We start from the raw sequence: 23,514 nt of genomic DNA on the forward strand, positions 1-23,514 counted from the left end.
TCACCTTGGACTACCACTCCCACCACCTCTACAAGAGCCTCCATCAAACCACCTCCTCAACCTCACACATGCAACAAACCTTACCTCGCAGATCTGTTATACAGGGTATCTACTACATGTTCAGAAACTACCTCCCACCTCTGTACTGAATGCAGAACTAAACGGACCTGAAACACTGTCAAGAAGCTTCCTTCTGAAATCCTCAGTTGACTGAAGTATCAGTCTTTTCCATTGTCCTTACCCCCTGCCCACTCCCAAATTCAGTCATTCTGAGATTGTTAAGGATCTTCTCTCCTTCTCCCAGTCCCTACAGTGGAAAAACTTTTTTGCCACATCATTACCAATCAAACTCAAACTAAAACCAATATTGAAGCTGGCCTAACTCAGTTCACTCCTCAATCCAACAGTGATCTGCTCCCCCCCCCCCCCCCTCCCCCTGCCCCAGTTCAGCCCCTCTTAACTTTCTGAAATTTCCTAATGTTTAACCTTGCCTCTTCATCCTTTGGAAACCCTCGTCACCGGTTTTGTAAAGGCCCCGTCGCTACTGCTGTGGAGGCCGAGTTGACACTATTGTTATGGCAGACGGAGTTTGTGAGTTTGTGAAATGGCTTCTGAAGCAGTACACCGCTAAGACAATTTCTCCCTGCCACTATTACACAGCAATGCCCCAGGGTCAGGTAATACGATAGGTGAACAAAGATTCTACAGAACTCCAACAGATTAGTAACAAAATCACACAAATGATTAAAAAGATATACTAATCTTTATGACTTGTTGAATAATGAATTCTGCAACACTGCGTATAATATAACACAAAAAAAGGTCTCAGTGGATGAGTGCAAATAATCACAGGTAAACTTCACAGTACATAACAAATTCAATTTACAACTGCCTGTTCATGTCTAATAGTTCACTAAATGACATTCCCTGTCTAAGTCAGCCCTGGATGATGATCTATAATCAAGTGGGTGAGACCGGCTCTTCCATTTTTTGAGTAGGCTCCTGTCTATTGTCATCTGGTCATTGGAATATTGTATTTGGCCAGCATTTGGCTGAGGCGAATTCGACATCTTCATCCTCAGCACTGCCCCCTGGCGCTGGTGGAACTTGCACAAGTGGCGAGTCTCTATAGCACTGGCGCCAGCTCACATTTTTGCATCTGTGGTGCTTTTACCCTGTCTGTGTCTTGTTCGGGTGACACAGCACCGTCATTCACCAAATTCAACATGGAAACCGACCCTACATCTGCAGAAAGAACAACAATCGATCACCTAAAAACTGATCCTGACCTTTTAATACTACTTGCCAACAAATCCTCTACCACTGTGGTTATGAAACACAAGGATTACGTGGTGGACGGACTCCACCAGGCTGTCAGATATGGCCACCTACAAACCATGCCACACTGACCCCATTCCTGAAATCCAGCAGGATCTCCAGTCCCTCCTCAAATCCTTAGGTCCATCACAGAACCTTTCTCCTGAGTCTCTCTCTCTCTCTCTCTCTCTCTCACACACACACACACACACACACACACACACACACACCTCACTGCCACCACTCCCCATACTTCTGCTTTCTACATGCTTTGTAAAGCCCATGAACTCAACCACCCATGAAGTCCCATAGTGGCTGTTTACTGTGTCCCCAAAGATAGAATCTCTACACTCATAGACCAGCACCTTCACCCTGTTCCCCTTATCCTACCGTCATGTATGAAAGACACAAACCACTTTCTCTACCAACTCTCCACAATTCCTGTTCCTTTACCACCCGGCACCCTGCTTGTCATTGTCAATGACACCTACCTCTACACTGACAACCCCAGTGCCCTTAGCCTCATCGCTATTGAGCACTACCTTTTCCAGCTGCTGTCTGTTCCAAACCTACAACTTCCTTGCTCATCACCCACAACAAAAGGGAGTCAGGCCCCAGCAACTGGAGACAGTGGCCATGTGTGTGTATGAGCTTTGTGATTTGTGTGTGTGTGTGTGTGTGTGTGTGTGTGTGTGTGTGTGTGTGTGTAACTTCGTTTTCAGAAGAACGTGGTGTATATCCCCTGAGAAATCTGGGAATTTTTCATTGTTTCAGTTTTCAGTTAAATTTCTGTAAATGTAACTGGCAAGATATGAAACTCTAACAGAGAATTTTACTTTAGCCTGCTACTGCAGCAGAAAAAAAAAAAAACAACCAGATGTGGTGAGAATAACATCAAAAAAATACTTTAGTTGCAAAGAAAGTGAGAAAGTGTGCCATTTATAACAACAAAACACAGTGCACACACAAGCAGTTGCCAACAGCAAAATATATCAAAGGCCTTAGGATGAAGACTATGCAATACTTTGTAACAATAAACTGCTTTTGATGAGCGTGGCATCACAAGTGTTTACATTTCTAAAGGGTCCCATACATGAACTACAGATCACAGTGATCCATCACACATGTGACCAATCACCTCGTAGATTGCACAGGTGTGGGCAAATCACAGTGATTGGCTGCTGTTCACTGCTTGCTGGTTCCATGGAAATATCAGGCAGTCTGATGGATCACTTTGGCTGCCAGGCTGGTTAGCATCGATGTGTGGCAATATGGCAGCGGCTGTTTCCCCCTTTATTGGGCATGGTTGTGCAGTTTTTTTGTGCTTTGCCCATATTGAGTAAGAAATTTACATGATAACTTAAAGTTATCCAGGGGCCATGAACTACTCTGAGAAGTGAAGTGGAAGCCATAGTTACCATTTATATCAAGAAGTAATACAAAATACATCCTCAGATTTTGCAGTGATTAGCATTTTGAAGCTTGTGCTGTAAAAGTAGAATTGATGGTAAGTTTATAGTTGTGATACAGTGGTATCCCTCTTGCGATTTTGAGTTATTTATGACATATTTATACACATTATTAAAGTTTTTAACTTCCAACCAGAATGACATACTGTAATGTGAAGAGGAAATTTTAATTTAAATGTTCAGGACAAATATAATATACAGTTATTTGTCATTTCATACAATCTAACTCTCCTTCAGACAATTTATAATGGGTTACAGTAATCAGTAGGCTCTGTAGATGCCTCAAGTACATTGTGTAAATACTTGAAGATACATTATAAGACTAGTGAATAAAAAGAAATTCAAGACTACTAAACATGATGTGAATTGTATTCATGCACTGGAAAAAATCAGTGGCATCAGTGAAAAATTTAATATATTCTGTAAAGTAATCTACAGTTCCCAAGAAAAGTGTTTCAATCCAAGTTTAGTAAATTATAATTCTCATTTATTTTAAATTTATATTTTGCAGGTATTCCTGGGGGTATGGATATCAGCTGCTGCTGCTGCTGCTAAACATGGCAGTTCACTTTCAATAGCAGAACTTCTTGACACAGTGACATTCATAATATTGATTGAAATTGCTTGGCAAATCACTCATGCACGGGGTGTCAAGGGGAGTGACCAATTACAGGTGACATTTTGTTTGACGGATCACAGTGATCCATCACTCATGTGTGGGGCCCTTAACAGATTGTGGGGAAATATTGAGAATTGGAGTTTGAGAACCATTTCTTTCAAAGTAAATTTCCTTTCATGCAAGATGAATTATGTTATATATGAGAATTGCAATGGTTTTTGTAAATCACAGAGTGTTTGACGCTCATTCGAAACTTAACACTTTGAGGACCAGTCATATAGAAAAGGTTCGGACCCCAAAAACCAGCCATTTATGCCATTACTTAAAATTGTACTTGCACATTTACATTGATATATCCTAAAGGGTAACACATGCTCAAAAAAGATCAATATTTTATGCGAAAGCTTAGCTTTTCTTGTAGTTATACATTACTGTATGTAAATTAATTTAAATGTTTAACTTTTCCTATTTGTGTGTTCACGCTACTTCACAGTGATGTTACTATTAGCTCACTACATCATGTGTCCTATGCTTTGAATATCTGCTGTTATTGGCCCGGCTAGATCAAGTGACATGAGCTATGATTGGCTGTGGAAAGTGCATCACAGAACACAATCTCAATTTCAGTGCTTCGGAAGCTATCGTGATGTGTTTAGGAGAATTCACATTTATACTTATGTAATACAAAAATACACAGCGTAGGTGTTGTGATGCATCAAAGATAATTACAAAAAGCATTGGTTTTTGCTGGGTTTCATTTCCTAAAGTGCCAGGAAGTTTTACGTTGATGTATAAAACCATTGACATTCAAAGGCTTGATAAGTTTTAAAACACCGAGGAAAAGTATATGGTCACTTAACACAGAAAAAGTGTATTTTCACCCTGGTAAAAGTGAGTTTTTACCTGGAGAACCGAACAAGATGGCACAGTGGTTAGCACACTGGACTCATGTTTGGAATGACAATGGTTCAAAACACCATCTGGCCATGCTGATATAGGTTTTCCGTATTTCCTTAAATCGCTTCAGGCAAATGCCGGGATGGTTTCTATGAAAGGGCAGTGCTGACTTCCTTCCCCATCTTTCCCTAATCTGACATGACTGATGATCTTGCTGATCGATCCCCTTCCCCAAAACCAACCTACCAATCATCACCTAGATAAAAGTGTATTTTTAAATAGAAAAATCTAGGGATTTTATTTTTCCTTTCTCGTCGGTGTGTATACCCTGAGGAAGGCCTTTTTTTGGTCTGAAAACTAAATGTTTAGCTGTCTCTTTCATTGTGACATATCCTCTGTGTGATGAGTAGCAATCTAACCTTTACATATTGTTATTATTCCTTCCTGGACTTTCCATTGTTTGATTTTACTGTAATTTTATGCCGGCCATTGTGTCTGAGTGGTTCTAGGCATGTCAGTCCGGAACAGCGCTGCTGCTACAGTCGCAGGTTTGAATCCTGCCTCGGGCATGGATGTGTGTGATGTCCTTAGGTTAGTTAGGTTTAAGTAGTTCTAAGTCTAGGGGACTGATGACTCAGATGTTAAGTCCCATAGTGCTCAGAGCCATTTGAACCATTTTGTAATTTTATTTTCACATCTTTATTTGTATTTTATCTCCTTCTCCAAACTTATGTAAGCTGAGCGTGCATCTGCACTCTATACTGACATAGTCTATCTTGATGTTATAAATGTGATGCAAAAGCACAAGAGGCAGTTAGTACTTTGTGACCTTGCTGTGACATGTTACTGTGTAAAAAGCTGAATGAGTATGTTTTCTCTATTATGTATGCTCAATTTTATCTCATGTTTTACAGTAACTGTTTGCATTTTATCTTTTCTGTTCTTTTTTAGTTCTGATGTCTGATTTCATGAAAATAACACAGCTATGAACCACTTGCAGCTATCCTCTGCCTGTGTCTGGTGAGGTTGAATTTTGACCCTTAATTAGTGTGATTAATTCATCAGAAAAAAACTATTTGAATTGCATTTTATAGATATCTCCCCCATTCTTGGAGTAGTACCATGAATGTGACAAAGGCTAACAGTGACATCCTCTGCTTTCTGCTATGTCTGCCAAGTGAAACTTTCTAAGATACACAATCAAAGGCTTTTGCAAAGTCACAAAATGCACCAACACAAAAAATTTTCTCGTTTAGCCATGACAAGACCTTATTTCTGAAAACTTGTGTTGCTTGCTGTATGGCGAATCCATTATGAAAGCCAAATAGTTAACAAGTTCTTCCCAATTAAGTGAGTCAACATTCTGTTGTCTCAAATATTTTTGGAAAAGCTGTAAAGATCGAGAGACTGAAAAAGGTCTAAATTAGAGATGGTTTACTTATCATTAGTTTTATAGCTGAGTGTTGCTACAACATACTGTGTTTCAGTCTGACAGAAAATGTGCCCAAAGTTGTTCATTGATTAAAAAGGGAGGTTATGGCAATTCTGTCACGTAATGCTCAGGATTTTAATATTCTGTTTGGAACAGCCACCTTTCTTCTTTCATAATTCTTTCTGTCCTCTGTTCATCTCATTTTCCATTAACCTGACTTTCTCCTTAATTTATCTTTGCTTCTCACTTTGTCCTTATCATCTCTGGATGGTAGCTGGCACAGTGGTTACTATTGTACCATCTTTGATTTCCTCTCTGTGACACTTTCTTCTTCATCTTTGTGTAACTTCATTCTCACTACATACACCGAGTGAAGTGGTGCAGTGGTTACCACAGTGGACTCACTTTTGGGAGAACAGGGGTTGAAATTCCCATCTGACCATCCTGGCTTATGTTTTCCATAAGTCCCTTAAGCTGCTTAAGGAAAATGCTGGGACAGTTCCTTTGAAAGCATGTGGCCAATTTACTTCCTCATCCTTCCCTAATTTGAGTGTATTTTCTGTCTTTAATGAGCTTGTTGTTAAATGTATGCTAAACACTAATCTTCCTTTCTTTGTCCTTACTATGGGTGGGTCTCTCCCATCCTGGGATTCAAGTGGCCTGGCTTTCCTTTTTAACCACCCCCCATGTATTCCTCTTTCCTCCCTGACAAAGAAACTATTAATTCAGAAATCTAGGTATTCTGTTGCTTGTGTTTTATATGTGTGTATTGACAGTCCTATACTTTTCACCCCACTGAAGGAAATTTCTGGTAAGCAATTTTATGTCATCATATGTTGCTTTTCTTGACTGATCATAATACATTGCTTTTCTTGACTGAATTATTTTTTGGTACAATTATATTCTCAATATGAAGATATACTCTTTTTTTGAATTCCCCTTCTTTTCTTTCCAGGATTAGCCCATATCTTCATGAGCGATTTGCAACTGCATTTAATGCCCCCCCTGTTCGACTCGTGTCAATCAAAGGAAACCACTTTGTGCTGATAAACAGTATGGCAATGGAAGGTGATGGGTGCTTCCTTTGCCGCCCAGCAGAATTGCAACTACAGAGGATCTCAAGTAAGATATGACAAAGTGTAGCAAAAATATTTTCTGTAGCTGACTGATGTGTGCCCCATAGAAATATGCAACAAAAAAAGTATTTACACAAGACTTCAGGCTGTTGCTCTTTCTCTAGCAGTACGCACATTCACAGACAACTACTCAAACGCCCAAACATGCACATAAGCAGCTGCAGTGAGAGCGATGCCAGATGGTAGAGAAAACTGGGGAAAAGTTGTAGCGCAGTTTCTATTGGGTTCAATTTTTGTGATGTTTTAGAGTTAAACAGGCATGCAGATTTCAAAACTGTAGTTAGTTTTCTTCTACGAGGTCAAGTTTTTTTTTTTTCTTGGTGCCTTATGTGAATGTGTCCACTGTTCATGGGATGAACCATTTCTCTGACTGGCAACAGGAGGGTGAATGACTGTAGTAAATCATTGACAGGTCCATATTGTCTAAACCACTTCAGTTACACTTAAGATACTGTAGCGAGATGTGTTTGCTCTGATATAGTGAAGCACATTCAGATGTGGACTCGAGTCCTTGTTTGTATACGGTGTTTAGTTTTTATTTATATGTGAAATGAAATCTTTCCTTATGTCGGCTTCTGGTAGTTCATGTCATAAGTGCTTCAACAGCTATGATTTGTGTTGCTATATATGTGGCAGTTTTGCTATTCCATAAAAGGATAAACATTGCACATTTGCCTGGCAAACCTATTTTAAAGCAAAAATTGGCGATCAAAATAATCAAAGGTCCCCTCACAAAGTGTGCAAGAAGTGTGTCAATAAATTACATATTTGGATGAATGGAATACAGGATAAACTTCGATTTGGTATATCTGTGATTTGGCAGGAGCCCAGAGAATCTCTCAAGTGGTTGTTACTTTTGTATAGTGAAAAAGTCAGGATACCATAAGCTAAACAAGTGTAAAATAGAATATCCTAGTTTACCGTCAGCTATACTTTTAGCATAGCAAGTAGAAGAGAAAGTGTGCTGACTCCCTGCCCGTTAACACAGGCAGCATAGGACGGGTGGCATGCCTGCAAACTATGAGCAGCACTGTTGCTTGAGACCTAAGTTCATGCGGTTTTGCTTTATCTGAACGTGTGTTTCGCTGTTGTCTGTGCTTATTTTGTGAGTGTATTTATGGTGTTGTGAGTGAACATTGAAGAGTTGAAGTCTGTGGTGAATAAGTGGTGTTTATGGATACAGCTACTCGTATTTGAAGAAGGATAAAAAATGCCAACTTGTTTCGTTACAGTGTGCAGATCTGACTACCAAGCAAATAAAGGTAAACATTTTTTTAGGCCTCCAAAAGACGAAGTAGAATTTGCAAAATGGGTCAGAGCAATTCCTCGGAAAAACAGAATTCTAACTCATAATTGTTTCGTGTGTGATTCACATTTCTGTGAGGAACTTATTATAAAATCTGAAGTGTCTATCATCGAGGGTAAACAAGTTAAAATTCCAAGACTAAGGTGGTCTCTAAAATCAGGGGCAGTTCCTCATTTATTTCAAAATGTACCAAAATATCTATCGAAATTATTACACAAAAGAAAACCATCACCAGAACGCTCACAAAAGAGTAGCTGCTGTAAAGAAAATGCTCAATAAGTAATTCCGATGTTTCCCAGTGTTTCATCTGTTGAGGAAAATGTATGGAAGGCACTGTGTGCAGTGCTCATTTCACTAAAGAGAACATTAAACTGTAAGAAGCTGGAAGTTGTGCAGTTACATAATAAACTAAGAACAGTGAATGCAGAAATCCATTTACTGCAAAAGCAGCTCTCAGACAAAAAGCATAAGACAGCTCAATCAAATCTCCTAGATCATTCCAAACTGAGTAAGAAACAGAAAATGGTAGTAGACACTATGATAAAGAAATGCCAATTATAAAGCCCTAAGGGAATGTGGTATGATGATGAGTTTCTTAAAAATTAAGTTGCCCAAAGGATACAGACATTGTTTGAAGCATGGTTTGTTGCCACTTCCTTCTGAAACACATCTTCGAAATGTAGTAAAGGGTCTGAAATGCTCATATGGAATCAACACACATGCTGTGGAGGCCATTAAGAATTATTTTCTGGAAGAACGAGTTGAAAACAAACGTGTAGGTGTGCTGATTTTCAGAAGTTCTTCAAGAAGAACTGCAATTTAATAACAATTCCCTGAAAGTTGATGGTTTCATCAATTTAGGAGAGTATACTCTGGACGACTGTAAGAATAAACCTGACAATCATGCTCTCGTATTCATGTTTGCTCCCCTGTTGCATAACTGGATCCAACCTATTGCTGTGTATGCAAGTCGCAATGCAACTCCAGGCGACGTCATCTTGCTGATATTTATTCAGGTGATTTTCCAACTGGAACAAGCTGGAACAAGAATTATTGCATTCACTTGTGATTGCAGTCCACAAAATAAAAAGGTCTGGCAATATCTTGGAATTAGTGGCAAAAAAAGAAAAGAAAAGAAAAAGGAAATTGCTCTATATCAAATCCTGTTGACGAAACCAGAAGAGTTTGGGCATTTTCAGTTGCTGTTCATGCAATAAAGTGTGCAAGACATAATTTCTGTGATAAAACTGAAGTACTTTTTACCGATGAGATCATTAACTATAATTTTTATCACAGAGTCTATCAAGAAGATAATTTCCCAGGCTTTGCCAGATTAAAAGTTTGCCACACGTTAACTTCCACCCACTTGAAACTAAAGCAACAGGATTCAAAGGCAGTGAATCAACGGAATCATTCACTAGATATATGAACAACATAGTGTATGCACTTAATTCTTCATTTCCTAAGTATGCATTGTAAAAACACTCAGAGGCTCACAAAACGTTAATGAAATGGAAATGCATTCTCACCAATAAAAATAACAGCTTTGCTTCCAAAAGAACTCTCCAGTCTCTAAGAGTAACCATTGAAATTACATTGTAGATTTCAGAATATTTGTGGGAAAAAGGTTTCAGCTATGTCTTGATTGCAAAATTTAATCAGGTCCCACTTGAACGACATTTTGGTATCGTAAGGTCTCTGAGTTGCAATGATCACCTGTCAGTAATAGACTTCTTGAGCTTGCACATGTTACAGTGCATTTACATTCCTGTAAAATTAGCCCTATCGTCCAGCGGAAACTGCGAACATAATTGTGAATTTTCATTGATGTTATATGTATGCCAAATGTGGACGTTAGCCAGAAATTTGCAGCAAAAGAACAGAGACAGAGTTCTGGAAATGGAAGATGTAATTAAAAAAATGCTTTGTGTTCCACATAATGCTTTGTGTTCCACATAACTTCACAGAGGCTCATCCCAATCCACAACATATTCTGGAAAGTCTTGAAAGCACCACAGGAAAGGAATGTTTAGTTTTATCATCTGGCAGGTTACGAGGTGCATCAAGCAAGAAAAGCCGGCCACAGTGGCTGAGCAGTTCTAGGTGCTTCAGTCTGGAACTGCACCGCTACGGTCGCAGGTTCGAATCCTGTCTTGGGCATGGATGTGTGTGATGTCCTTAGGTTAGTTAGGTTTAAGTAGTTCTAAGTTCTAGGGGACTGATGACCTCAGATGTTAGGCCCCATAGTGCTCAGAGCCAAACAAGAGAATTCGTAAAATGCGATAAGCGTTTGTGCCTTCTAAGTCAAAATTCGTCTGACATCCCGTTCTCTTTACTTACATCTATTAGACATTACGGCTCTTCCACAGAAAAGACATTGCTCACATATCTATCGAAAGGCATCTTCAATGTTCTTATGCAGGTGAAAAATATAGTCGCAGTCAAACTCCGTGAGGACAGTTTATGGGGTGACATTTTTTATGATTGCCTTAATAGTTTGGACCACATAAGTGTTGAAATATCTAACGTTGGATGCTGCAAAGATCATGTAATGGACAGTGTTCCCAAGCTGATTCTTAACTATATGAAATGCCGGTTTTTCACTGGCATTAAACAAATTCAGAAAGAGTTGAAGTCTTCAAAAACTTCCAAGACTGCCTGGAAACTATCCAAACTAGCTGACAACTGAGGTCTACTGAGGTAAGTTAATTAAATCCACCTACTTTTCATATGATTACATAAATTTTATGAATGAATAAGTTCGTGTACAGCATTTGGGGTAATAACATGTTTTTCTGTGGGTCACAAGTGGATCAACTGACATCTCGCGGCAGGAGCTATGAACTAGCGGAGATGGCACATGTTTTGTTCTACTCACTATGCTCTCAGCTGAAATCCCAGTGCCAATTTTCAATGAATTGCCCTGATTGGAAATACAGAAGTATGGCTCTGGTGAAGATGGAAGTGACAAAAGTGATGAAGATTTTGTTATTGAAGATGATTTCCTTCATAAGGGGTTTGAGCAGCATGAGTTGAATAATATGGCATGAGATTTGTGAGTATACAAAAAAGCTTCAGAACTGTTAGCAATAAGACTGCAAGAGAAAAACTTGCTTGAAAAAGGAGCTAAGGTATCCTACATTCGATCAAGAGAGATTGCTGTTCTGCAATATTTTCTGTGTGATAATGGGTATATATATTGTGATAACAGACATGGTTTAATGATTCAGAAGTGAATGTCAACCTATAATGCAACTGAATAGCGATTGTTCATTGATAACAGAAAGCGGAGCTTGAAATATGTCGTCCTTCACAACAGAAATTTATCTTCTGTAGTCCCAATAGGCCATTCAGTTTTTTGCTTGAAGAATATGAAAACATAAAGAGAGCCATTGATTTGTTGAAGAGTGTGAAAACATAAAGAGAGCAATTGATTTGTTATAATATCACTTGGATCATTGGATCATCTGGATTGATCTTAAAATGGTGTGCTTCCTCCTTGGCCAGCAACTGAGATATCAAGTGTCCCTGTTATTTGTGTATGTGGGACAGCAGATCTCAAGAGAAGCGTTGGGTACAGTCGAATTGGCTGCCAAGATCTGACCTGTAATGTGGTGATTCCAGCATTCTTCATCGGCTACTTGTTGATAGTAAGAGCATTGTTTTTTCACCTCTGCATGTAAAACTGGGTTGCATGACAAAGCATTCTACATTGACCACTTGTTGACAGAAAGGTCATTGTATTTGTACCTCCGCATATAAAACTGGGTAACATGAAGTGATTTTTTAAAGCTTTGTCAATTGAAGGAGATATTCAAGGATCTCACTTCCGTTTCTCTGGTCTGTCACGTGGAAAAATACAGACCAATGTGTTTGATGATTGACAGATATGGCAGCTCATTAAAGATGACCATTTCACCAGAACAATTACATAACTTGAAACAAATGCTCAGTTGACATTTGGAAAAATTGTCAAAGACTTTCTTAGAAATTCAGGACACAGAATTACAACAGAATTGTCCCACAACTTTTGGGGAGATTCAAAGTGCTTGGTTGCAAAATGAGCATCAAATTATGTTTTTTGCATAGCCATCATGCTTACTTTCTGGAAAATCTTGTTGCAGTCAGCAATGGGCAGACTGAGTGATTCCAGCGAGATTTGTAGGTCATGGATGCACATTGTCAAAGTAAATGGGACAAATATAAGATGGCTGATTATTGTTGGAGCATCAAGCAAGAATTTCCACAGATTAAAAATGCCAGAAGAAATGCAAACAAAAATTTTGACCTTAAAAATATGTATGTTTACCACTTGGCAAAGAAACTGTACAATTTCTGTGAACAAAGTGTATCTTGCAGTAACTGTGAGGGTCATTGCAAAGGTCATGGCAACTATTTTTTTGTCTCAAAAATGGTAAAGAATTAAAAAATTCTGAAATATGCTAATGGAAGATTAGTTCATATGTAAACATTACTCGTAGGGTAATGGATGAACGTACACACTGTCATAAAGATGTATCACAAGAAAAAAGATGAAACAAGTTTTGCCATTTTAAATATGTTTTACTGTTAATAGCAATGGTACACAATAGTAGAGGGCAAAACATGGACCTGTTACTTTATACTGCCCCCTTGAAATAGTCTCCCATCAAATCCATCTTGCAATACCAATGCTGTGGAGAACATCATATACCAGTGGCCACACCATGAGTGGATCAGATCTAATGTGCCAGTACTGTGGAAATGGCTTCACATGTTCCATGCAATGACTGTTTCAGTTGAAACGTCCCCTTAGAAAAATTATACAAGACTGTGCTTAAACCGACACACAATATTTTTTTTAGCGCAACGCAATCTGACTTTCAGTAATCCCTACAAAAGAATGGCCCTGACTAACATTAACCTATACCTTTCACAAATCACTTACCTCACAAAAATCTTCATTACTCGAACTACTGCAATACAGCGAGTGCCACTACTGCCAGCTAAATAAAAGATTCAAACAACTGAAGGCACTAACTACTGATAGGTATAGTTAGCAAATGAAAGATTTTGATAGAGAACAATCAATGTATTTACCTTAATAATCATAATATATATAGCAGTTCATGACATCCAGTCTTACAAATTTCAAAACTCCGCCATCTCTCTCCCCACATCCACCACTGCTGGTGGCTCACCTCCAACTGCGCAACGCTATGCGCTGTTCACTTCCATCTGCCCAACGCTACAATGGCGAGTATTACAACAATGCCAACCAGCCACTGACTGCACACAGCACAGCCAGTGATTTTTCATACAGAGCACAACGTTTCAGTGGCGTTACCAATAAAAAAACCTAAACAGCCTACTTACAAAGCCCCCATGCTCCCCACAAAAAATTTAAAAATTGATTTGGGCAGTGGCCAATACAGATTTGAAAAATTTTTTCATAATTACAATAACAAAGAAATGAAATGAACACACTTATTGATACAATGTTGCTCAAAAGCTAAAATTTTCTCACAGTCCATAAAGACAGTCCTGATCGTTCATCACAGAAAAATTGGAGTGCTTTTTTTTTTCAATGTCTGAGCAGTAAGCAGTAAAAGAAAATGCACATGGAAGTAGTGGATTTCCATGCAGTCTTGAAGAAGTAGTATTGTCCTTCCAATGGAAAGACAGTGTTGACTCTTGACATGCAGACAGGTAATGGGCCACAACAGAGCAAACCCACAGCAGAGTCAGTCGAAGTTTTGAAGAATATTGGTAGGTAGGTCAACACAGAGTAGACCCATTGTAGTCCTGGTAGAGATTATGGTATTGGTGGGCCACCAGAGGTGCAGACCCAGTGCAGTCCTTGTAGAAATAATGGTATTGGTGGGCCATAAAAAATGCAGACCCACTGACGCTACGTGCTGTTCACTTCCATCTTCCCAACGCTACAATGGCGAGTATTACAACAATGCCAACCAGCCACTGACTGCACACAGCACAGCCAGTGATTTTTCATACAGAGCGCTACGTGGCGGTGGCGTTACCAATAAAAAAACCTAAACAGCCTACTTACACAGTTTTGATGTGAGGTCATAATCGCAAAGTGATAAGTTTTGACAAATATGCTGGATGCTCCTGTAGTTCCCATCCCCATTGCATAAGCAGGTTCGGCACACATGTTGCCATATTGGCTCTCACATTGTCCTAAAGAATTAAAGCATTGTGCTATAGACGTTCAGGGTGTTTCTACTGTGTAGCCCGTCTTAGGTGTTGTTGCAGGAAAGTGTGACAGTAGTACAGTGCATTAACAGTTTGTCCATGTGGGAAAAATGGCCCAGCATTACTCCTGTAATGTCATAGATTATGATGTCCTTTAATTTGACAGGAGAAGGATTGCGAAAAAATTTCTGTCTGCATGGTGAACCTGGATGATGCCACTACACAGACTGGCATTTCAGATCTGGCTGAGAGACCCTGGCCCAAAATTCATCTATGGCAATGGTCCACACAAGCAAATTATCTCCCTCCTCCTCGTAATGTGGTAGATTTACTCGATAAGTTTGATAGTGTGTCTGATTTCCCACTTCATTTAGTGTATGTGGCACCCAATTTGCAGCAACTTTACACATGTGTAGATTTATGCATGTGTAGATCATTGCATAAAATTATATAGATTTTTGTCATATCAATACCAGTATGGCACTGTAATTCCTAAAGCTTCCATCTTCTATTGTTCGCCAAGCATTGTGCGATCTGGGTATGAGTGCAGTCCATATTCACACTGATAGGCTGCCCGCTTCGATACATGTCAGCTGTTGCAGTTCTGCCATATCTGAATGGATCTACCTGCTGAGTAAATATTCTGTACGGTAGAACAGCATTTCCTACCAATTTCAGAAACTCCTCGTGGGACTGTCATGCATTCCTTCCATGGTGAACCACAATCTTTGTGTAAGAGCACTATTCAAGTCAGGTAACATCCATCCTGAATGGCTGCTCAACTCACTGTGGTTTCTCTTCACACTTCATTCTGCTGGAAAGAACTACCACCGAGTGTCACATCCTATTATTGTGGATTCTTGGGGAGACTCCTGATTCCAGGGAATGTGCATAATTCGTAATGTATTATTGTGTACTGTTTCAATTGACAGTAAAACATGTTTGCCATAACAGACTGTTCATCATCTTTTTCTTGTGCTATACCTTTATGGCGATCTGTGTGTTCATCTATCTCCCTAGTTGTAATGTTTGCATATGAACTAACATTCCACTTGCATATTTCAGAATTTTTTTAATTCGATTAAGAAACTGTCACAGTATTATCTTCAACTAATGTAAGGAAACCTCCAGAATGCCTAAATAAGAGTAATCTAACTGGAGTTTAACCCACCTTCTCAGTAATGTGTGTTCAGTGTCTTAACTATGTAGCAAGAGAAACAATAATTAGAGGAAGATTTTGAGAAGGGAAATATAATGCCTTGCATGTAAACATGTCTTCTTCTGCTTAGTTTCTGTTCTACATTGACCACATAATTTTTTCATGAACTAGGCTTCAACAGTAATTAAGTTTTGTTTTTTACTTACAGAAAGATTGAAATGTACTAAGGGAGTGGGAAAATGTGACAGAGACCTACTGCTTGATATTTATAGTCGCCCCATAGTATTGCAGGTAATGTGTGAAACAAAGAGAGATTACACATTTTGCTTCATTCTCTGCATTTATTAAACTTACAAAATTTTGTTTCATTCATAGCATTTTCCAATGTACAGAGAGTCAGATGCTATTTGCCATGAACCAGATGAAGCACCAGAGGAGATTAAAACACAAAAATTTAGAGAGAGATGGGAGTGTCTTTCAAGGGAGTCATCACAGATGGTGAGTTTTTGTTATTAACAGTAAAATGCTTCCAAAGAGTGTAGTATTGTATTTATTATAATTATTTTAGAGTGTAGTGTTAAAAAACGACTGCCGTAGAATCATAGCGTTAGGCCATTGCCCTGTTCTCTACCATTTTGAATGTATCAACCTGAGACATTGCTTAAAAATAATAGTCTCATGTACTAGGAGTAAAGAAGACCACTCGCTGAATGGCAGAAGTGCTGAGTCAAACAATGGAAAATCCAGGATGGAATGTAACAATATTATGAAAAGGATAGTTGCTACTCACCATATAACTGAGATGCTGAGTCGCAGGTAGGCACAAAAAAAGACTGTCAGAAAGTGAGATTTTGGCCAACAAGACCTTTGTCAGAACACACACACACACACACACACACACACACACACACACACACACACACACACACACACTTGACCACAGTCTCTGGCCACTGAGGCAGATGAGCAGCAGTGCATGATGGGAGAGGTAACCAGGTGGTGTGGGGTAAGAAGGAAGCTGGGGCAGGGAGGATGTGGGATAGCAGGGTAGGGGTGGGGGACAGTAGACAGCTGCTTTTGGAAGTGTACAGGGACGAGGTAGAGAGAGGATAGGGCAGCTAGATGCAGTAAAGAGGTTAGACGGATGGTAGGGGATAGTGGAAAAGGAGAGAAGTAAAATGACTGTGGGTGTGTTAGTGAATAGAGATCTATGCAGTGCTGGAACAGGAACAGGGAAGGGGCTACATCATTCCAACAGCTTGGTATGAACAATGCCCAAGTATCCTTGGTGTAGAAAATGAAGCGCATCACACTGGAGAGCCTGTGGAATTATAACACGTGACTGGTCATCATCGGTGTGCAGGAGACTTGACACATTGATGAACTGTAAGTGCATGCCAATGGGCAAAATATCAGAGATCTACCAAGCTGTGAATCTACCTGGCTGAATGTAGCCAAACAGTGTAGATGTAGTGGAACAGAATTTGAAAATCAGGATTCGTGGCTATGGCCTGGACAATTTTCTGGTGATTAAGAGGAAAGCTGTGCAAACCATATGTGTCTTGTGCATCAGTGTAGCAATAAGAAGTAGAGGACTCATCAAATATTGAATCTGGACCAACAGGGAGGCAAGAGCATCTGTGTTGGTATCTGTAGAAGTAGGCTGATACACAATCTCATAGTGGTAATTTGGCAAAAAAAAAAAAGAGCCCACCATTGCAGCTTCTGTACTGTGCATGTTGCAAGAGACTGAGAAGGGCTAAACAAAGACTATAGAGGTTTATCGTTAATGTACCTCCACTCATGACATACACGATTTCAGAGATCATGTGTCCATATTGTTCACAGGCCTGCTTATAGAGGCCACCTGGGTCGGCCCCCTGGCATACTCTGGTGATTGCAAACGAGTGCTCAGCCTATTGTGTAACCTGTACTACTGTTGTCCATTCAGTGTGTTCAGTGCTACGCACAACGTGTACTTCATTGTATCTTACATTGGCTCCATAAAGTACTATGTTCTATGAATTGTGATTGTTCTTGCTGTAACAGACTTGGCAACGAGAGGGGGTTATGTTTTCTCCACATGTTAGTGTCATTACTAAGTCACCCAACAAACATCTCAATCAAAGAAATACTCCAACATTTCATTGCCCAGCAGCAGATTTTTGTGGGATAACAACTGCTCTCAATCAAGTGGCATCTGTGTGTTTGCTGCAGGTTACTCTTCTATCAGTGGAACTGTCGCCCTTTCAGGCATATGATGAATCAGCTGAATATAAGGACTCCTACAAGACATGGTTATGCAGCATTACCCAGTTTTTCATGTGGGCGATGCACACTTGTATAGGGCTTCCTTTCTTTCCTGGCTTTGTCGTGCATATATCAGTTGTTGTGCCAACTTGCGCCTTTGCAAGAAGTGACCAGCTTATCATTTGACAAAATGTGCAAGCTTCTCTCAAACCATTACTTTGACAGAACACATGTAATTGTGATGTGTGTAGAATTTGACCATTGTCATAAATGCCCAAACCAATCTTACAAATCCCGGGCTGAGAATTACATGGGTTGAGCCATCATTATAAGCTTGTCACTAGTACTCATCATGAAACCTATGCTGATCACATGGTTGTGTGGTGATATTCCTCTGGCTCTGGATAAGGAAGTTTGCAAAAAAACACTTCAGCATGAGAATCTGGTACTTTTGATGTGCTCAGTATAGCACAGTTCTTTGAAGTGTCACAACCCGCAGATAATCAGATTGCTGTGTAGGGGGAGGTATTCCATGTTGGTTAGTCAACCCTTGTTAGGCATGCTGCAAGTGTTCAGGATGATGGGAAAGCTATTGCAGCAGTAGAGTCTTTGACTCAGCATCACAAGGGCAGAGTGAGTTACTGCCTCAGCATCAATAGGCCATGTCACATCATTGGCTGTGTGGCTGCCCATACTGCTTCATCCAACATGAGTATTCTGCATCCCATAACCATTGGGTTGTTTGCAATAAGTGTCAAAAGAAGGCCATATTGCATTGATGTGTAACTCCTCTTCAAACATAGTACAGTGGTATCGGTGGACATAAATCTGTGGACAATATCCATCTCCCTGAACAAATTGCTTATTGACCTGTGTGTGTTTAATAAACTGCAAAAAATGTGAGTGGACACAGGAGCTTTAGTGACTTTAGTAAACGCGCAAACGTACATGGCTTGGACTCTTTCCCCTCACACAGATTTCATGGAAATTGGTTAGCTACAGTAAATAGCAGATTCTGATCATACGCTCCTGTACCTTACAAATCTGTTGTTCACCCTTTCACCTTCCTTGTTGAGGATCATTCTCATACCACAGACCTGTTTGGGTTAGATGAATTTCACACTTTCGATTTCTCCATTGCTGTTGAGGTAAATTTAGTGTTGGGTGAAGTTCCATATCAGCAACTGGAGTCTATCTGCTCTGACTTTTCATTGCTGTTTTCACCTGGACTTGGTTGTGCTGGCAGTTTTCAGACCCACATTACCATGAAAAAGTCTGCCCGCCCTCATATTTTTCAGGCGCGGCAGTTGCCCATCGCATTGTGCGACTGTCAAGGCTGAATTTGACTGTTTCATGTCACTCGATGTCATTCAGCCTATATTTTCTAATGAATGGGCTACACAACTGCTAATTGTTAAGAAGCTGATGGGTAAGCTTTGTTTCTGCAGCAACTTTAGTGTCACAATTAATGCACAGTCCATGATAGATAGTTGCTCACAAAATTGTCAGACGGCCTTTAGTTTTCTAAGATTGGTTTGTTGAAAGCATACTTCCAGCTCCTCTTGGATGAGGCCACAAGCTACCTTTTCATTGTCAGTACACCTTTCAGCCTATACCAATATCAATGCTTGCCTTTTGGCATCACCAGCACACAGGTGTTTCTAGGTAAAGTTGCATACTACCATAATTTTTTACTGGATGCATACACTGTTGCTCAGCCCCTGCACATACTTTGTGTAAAAATGTGCCTTTTTTATGGTCTGCAGCTTGTAACTGAGCATTAAATTTGCATGAATCTAAGCTGCAATGGGCTCCGTGTCTAGCCTTTTTTCAGCTGTGTCAGTAACTCATGTTGGCTATAGATGTCTCTCAGATCAGTCTTGGCATGGTGTTGGGACACAAATACACAAACAGATGTGAAAAACCTATTGCTTAAGCTTCTACAACTTTAACTCCCATTCATTAGTGGTGTTTTCAGATTGAAAAGGAGACTTTAGTAATTGTGTTCACTCCCAAGAAATTTTACATCATCATATGTGGTTCTAAGTTCCATTTAACCACAGATATTGAGAACCAGAATGCTGCTGATGGTTTTCCCATCACTAGTGTCGACCATTGCCATGGATCCTTTACTTAGTCATGTCTTCTCTTTTGTGCAGCACAAGTGGCCAGAAAAAACCTTGGGCCATGCCTCAGATCCCTTGCATAATTACTTCTCCCTCCAGCACCGCTTTTCTGTGTTTGATGGGATTCTTTTGTTAGCTACAGAGGATCCTGCTCCCTGGGTTGTAATTCCTGCTTCTGTACACCATAATATACTGTGGCTTCTGCATGTCAGTCACTGAGGTACCTCCTGCTGCAATGCTTTGGCTGCTGGCATGTGTATTGGCTGGGCATAGATAGGGACATTACGTGCCTTATTGCTACTTACATTCACTGAGTTCGGTAACAGGCACCCCCGCGGGCATCTTTTTCTCCCTGTCTGATGTCACAGCACCTGTGGGAGCATCTTCATGTCGATTTTGCTGAGCCTTTCCAAAATCAGTATTGGCTCATTGTAGTGGAGGACTATTCCATGTTTCTGTACATGGCGTGTTGTTGTTGTGTGTGTGTGTGTGTGTGTGTGTGTGTGTGTGTGTGTGTGTGTGTGTGGTTTTCGGGCCACTAAACAGCATGGTCATCAGCGTCCAAACACATAGAAACAGGAACACATGCGGTGTCACTATTTCAGTACTGTCCAAGATTTTTGCAGTCGAGCCACTTCCGTATACCATGGTTACTGATAATGACCCTAGTTTTTTTCTCGAGAATTTGCATGTTTTTGTCAGGCTTGTGGTGTTCACCATCTCACAGTTCCTCTGTTTCATCCTCAATCTAATGGTGAGACCGAACCTACTGTTCAGACGTTTAAAACTCAGATGCAGAAGTATGTATCTGGCAGGTCTCCTGAAGCTGCTTTGGACCATTTTCACTGTGGTGGGAGAAAAGTGCCCCACAGAGCAGTTACATGGACACCAACCCTGGACCTTCCTTCACACGCTGCATCTGACGCTGCGTACACTGGCTCCCCGATGATTCCGGCTGGTTTGGCACCTGTGCATTGTCAGCACTCCAGAACTTAGACCAGCTGCAGCTGTGTGAGGTCTGCTCCAGAGGGCCCACAACCACCCCTGCCACTGCTGTCTGTTCCTGTGTCACAGACAGTCTGGTTTGTGCTACAGCACAGGTGCTACGTGGCAGATCACTGTCTGGGGTCACTGGCTTCCACCCCCACTCCTCGACTCCCTGATGCTCCTGATGCCACAGCAGACGCCACCTCCATTGCTGGGTCCGGTGCGGCCATTGTCTCTGATGCCTCTGCTGACGTCTCCAGTGCTGACCACTGACCTCGGCAAGAATGCTGCTATTGAGATGCTGTCCCCCGTCCTGCCCTACGGCCTCTCCTGAGAGGGGGGACGGCATGCCAGGCCACCCCTCTCATCACATCTGCCCCTATTTGCCAGTGCCTGCTTGTCACATGCATGCTGCAGCAGCCACCATTGGGCAATGACATGCATGTCAGCACTGTAATTTGTGTCTTCTACATCTACATCCATACTCAGCAAGCCACGTGACGGTGTGTGGTGGAGGGTACCCTGAGTACCTCTATCGGTTCTCCCTTCTATTCCAGTCACATATTGTTCGTGGAAAGAAGGATTGTCGGTATGCTTCTGTGTGGGCTGTAATCTTTCTGATTTTATCCTCATGGCCTCTTCGTGAGATATATGTAGGAGGGAGCAATATACTGCTTGACTCTTCGGTGAAGGTATGTTCTCGAAACCTTAACAAAAGCCCATACCAAGCTACTGAGCATCTCTCCTGCAGAGTCTTCCACTGGAGTTTATCTATCATCTCCGTAACGTTTTCGCAATTACTAAATGATCCTGTAACGAAACGTGCTGCTCTCCGTTGGATCTTCTCTATCTCTTCTATCAACCCTATCTGGTGCGGGTCCCACACTGCTGAGCAGTATTCAAGCAGTGGGCGAACAAGCATACTGTAATGTACTTCCTTTGTTATCAGATTGCATTTCCTTAGGATTCTTCCAATGAATCTCAGTCTGGCATCTGCTTTACGGACGATCAACTTTATATGATCATTCCATTTTAAATCACTCCTAATGCGTACTCCCAGATAATTTATGGAATTACCCGCTTCCAGTTGCTGACCTGCTATTTTGTAGCTAAATGATAAGAGATCTCTCTTTCTATGTATTTGCAGCACATTACACTTGTCTACACTGAAATTGAATTGCCATGCCCTGCACCATGCGTCAATTCGCTGCAGATCCTGCTGCATTTCAGTACAATTTTCCATTGTTACAACCTCTCGATACACCACAGCATCATCTGCAAAACGCCATAGTGAACTTCCGATGTCATCCATAAGGTCATTTATGTATATTGTGAATAGCAACAGTCCTATGACACTCCCCTGCGGCACACCTGAAATCACTATTACTTTGGAAGACTTCTCTCCATTGAGAATAACATGCTGCGTTCTGTCATCTAGGAACTCTTCAATCCAATCACACAATTGGTCTGATAGTCCATATGCTCTTACTTTGTTCATTAAATGACTGTGGAGAACTGTATCGAATGCCTTGCAGAAGTCAAGAAACATGGCATCTACCTGTAAACCCGTGTCTATGGCCCTCTGAATCTTGTGGATGAATAGCGCGAGCTGGGTTCCACACAACCATCTTTTTCGAAACCCATGCTGATTCCTACAGAGTAGATTTCTAGTCTCCAGAAAAGTCATTATACTAGAACATAATACGTGTTCCAAAATTCTACAACTGATTGACCGTAGAGATGTAGGTCTATAGTTCTGCACATCTGTTCGACATCCCTTCTTGAAAACGGGGATGACCTGTGCCCTTTTCCAATCCTTTGGAACGCTACGCTCTTCTAGAGACCTACAGTACACTGCTGCAAGAAGGGGGGCTAGTTTCTTCGTGTACTCTGTGTAAAATCGAACTGGTATCCCATCAGGTCCAGCGGCCTTTCCTCTTTTGAGCGATTTTAATTGTTTCTCTATCCCTCTGTCGTCTATTTCGATATCTACCATTCTGTCATGTGTGCGACAATCTACAGAAGGAACTACAGTGCAGTCTTCCTCTGTGAAACAACTTTGGAAAAAGACATTTTGTATTTCGGCCTTTAGTCTGACATCCTCTGTTTCAGTACTATTTTGGTCACAGAGTGTCTGGACATTTTGTTTTGATCCACCTATCGCTTTGACATAAGACCAAAATTTCTTGGGATTTTCTGCCAAGTCAGTACTTAGAAGTTTACTTTCGAATTCATTGAACGCCTCTCGCATAGCCCTCCTCCCACTACATTTCGCTTCGCATAATTTTTGTTTGTCTGCAAGGCTTTGGCTATGTTTATGTTTGCTGTGAAGTTCTCTTTCCTTCCGCAGCAGTTTTCTAACTCAGTTTGTTGTACCACGGTGGCTCTTTTCCATCTCTTACGATCTTGCTTGGCACATACTCATCTAATGCATATTGTACGGTGGTTTTGAACTTCGTCCACTGATCCTCAACACCATCCGTACTTGAGACAAAGTTTTGTGTTGAGCCGTCAGGTACTCTGTAATATGCTATTTGTCTTATGAACGTTTGAGTCTCCCAGTCCATATCCGGCAAATTAAAATCTCCACCCAGAACTATAACATGGCGGGGAAATCTACT

General features: G+C 40.7%; 1 protein-coding gene across 3 annotated transcripts in view; it reads left to right on the forward strand.

Moving 5' to 3' along the window:
- The window catches only part of LOC126271894 (metallophosphoesterase 1), a 118,660-nt gene that overhangs the window by 70,773 nt on the left and 24,373 nt on the right, over positions 1-23,514 (forward strand). For all 3 annotated transcript variants that reach the window (XM_049974275.1, XM_049974274.1, XM_049974276.1), the window contains exons 5-7: positions 6,690-6,856; positions 15,739-15,821; positions 15,906-16,028. In XM_049974275.1, the coding sequence (XP_049830232.1) occupies positions 6,690-6,856; positions 15,739-15,821; positions 15,906-16,028 (373 nt within the window). The remainder of the gene's footprint in view (positions 1-6,689; positions 6,857-15,738; positions 15,822-15,905; positions 16,029-23,514) is intronic.

This window comes from Schistocerca gregaria, chromosome 5 (genome assembly GCF_023897955.1).
Source record: "Schistocerca gregaria isolate iqSchGreg1 chromosome 5, iqSchGreg1.2, whole genome shotgun sequence".
NCBI lineage: Eukaryota > Metazoa > Arthropoda > Insecta > Orthoptera > Acrididae > Schistocerca > Schistocerca gregaria.